We start from the raw sequence: 1,239 nt of genomic DNA on the forward strand, positions 1-1,239 counted from the left end.
CGGGGGGCAGTGTGCTAGCGGCTGTCGTTACCCTGGGAGGCAGAGGAGCGGGCTGCAAGAGGCCGCGGTTTTCTGACACCCTCGGACGTGCACAGATGTTGGTCGTGATGCAGGAGGATGGGGTGGGGGGCACCGTGATACTCCCAGTGTTTCGCAGGGCAGAGCGAGGGGCCCTTAGGGAGCGTTACCCCACACTGCAGGGGCGAGGTGCCTGCGCTCTCAGGGCTCAGCCTGATGACCCTCGGAGGTAGAAGGCAGCAAAGTTTTTCCAGACCCGCAGCCAAGTTCAGGAGCGCAGGGACACTGCGGCAGCTGAACCCAGATTTCCTGAGCCAGCTCCCAGTGCCCCAGCCCCGAGGCCTTGGCAACTTGCGTGCTCCAGCAGCAGGTCACAGGAGCACCTTGTCCCATAGTAACTGTACCTCCTCTTCCTGTTTGAAGTGATAAACGAGCTGGATGGCCTGGCCAAGGGCCCGGAGATGGAGCACCGGGCTGCAGGCTATGCCCGCCAAGTGCAGGAGAGAGCCAGGAAGTCCATCGAGTTCCTGGAGGAGCGTTTCGAAAGCCGGGACAACTGCTTGAGGGCTCTGACCAGCCGAGGCAACGAGCTGGAGTCCATCTCCTTCCGCAGTGAAGACACCACTGGCCAGCAGGTAAGGGGCATCCCGAGTGCGGCGGCAGTGCTGCTGAGGGCTGGAGGCTCTTTGCCACCACCTCCTTGGGGGAAACCAGGGACCCTGGGGTCCGTGAGCTCTGGGCAGGGGGTAGCTCTGTCCCCACCTTTGCAGGCGGCTGAGCAGGCTCCTGCGGGGTGAGTGTGTTTTGGCTCGGGACAGCCCTGCTCTCCACTGAGCTGCGGCAGAGTGGCTCAAGGCAGTGCAGAAGTTGGGGTGGTGGGGTTGTAGGGTTTTTTTTTCTGCCAAGGGTAACCTTGCACTTTTCTTCCAGGGAAACAATGACGACCTGATTCTGTCCTGCTGCCTCCACTATTGCAATGACAAGGCCAAGGATTTCATGCCCTCCAACAAAGGTAGAACATCCTCACGTCCTCTTTGTCCCTTCTCTGTCACATTCCACGGACTCTTCTCGTTTTGCTTTCACGGCTCTTGGAGCCAAGCTCTCCCACATTTTGCCTCTTTAAACACCAAGGTGCTACCTCCTGCCTCCGGTCAGTCCCAGGCTGTGGCCCTCCCACCACATTGCCAAATGTGCACCTCACTGCGCTTTGGGGATGCCCCA

General features: G+C 60.1%; 1 protein-coding gene across 1 annotated transcript in view; it reads left to right on the plus strand.

Annotated features, from left to right (window-relative positions):
- Positions 1–1,030, plus strand: part of LOC104168057 (telomerase-binding protein EST1A-like) — a gene marked incomplete at its 3' end in the record, with an annotated part of 5,740 nt that extends 4,710 nt beyond the window's left edge. The window contains exons 3-4 of the mRNA XM_009708508.1: positions 442–653; positions 949–1,030. Coding sequence (XP_009706810.1) covers positions 442–653; positions 949–1,030 — 294 coding nt within the window. The remainder of the gene's footprint in view (positions 1–441; positions 654–948) is intronic.
- Positions 1,031–1,239: the final 209 nt, after the last annotated feature.

This window comes from Cariama cristata, unplaced genomic scaffold, assembly GCF_000690535.1.
Source record: "Cariama cristata isolate BGI_N322 unplaced genomic scaffold, ASM69053v1 scaffold28329, whole genome shotgun sequence".
Classification (NCBI taxonomy): domain Eukaryota; kingdom Metazoa; phylum Chordata; class Aves; order Cariamiformes; family Cariamidae; genus Cariama; species Cariama cristata.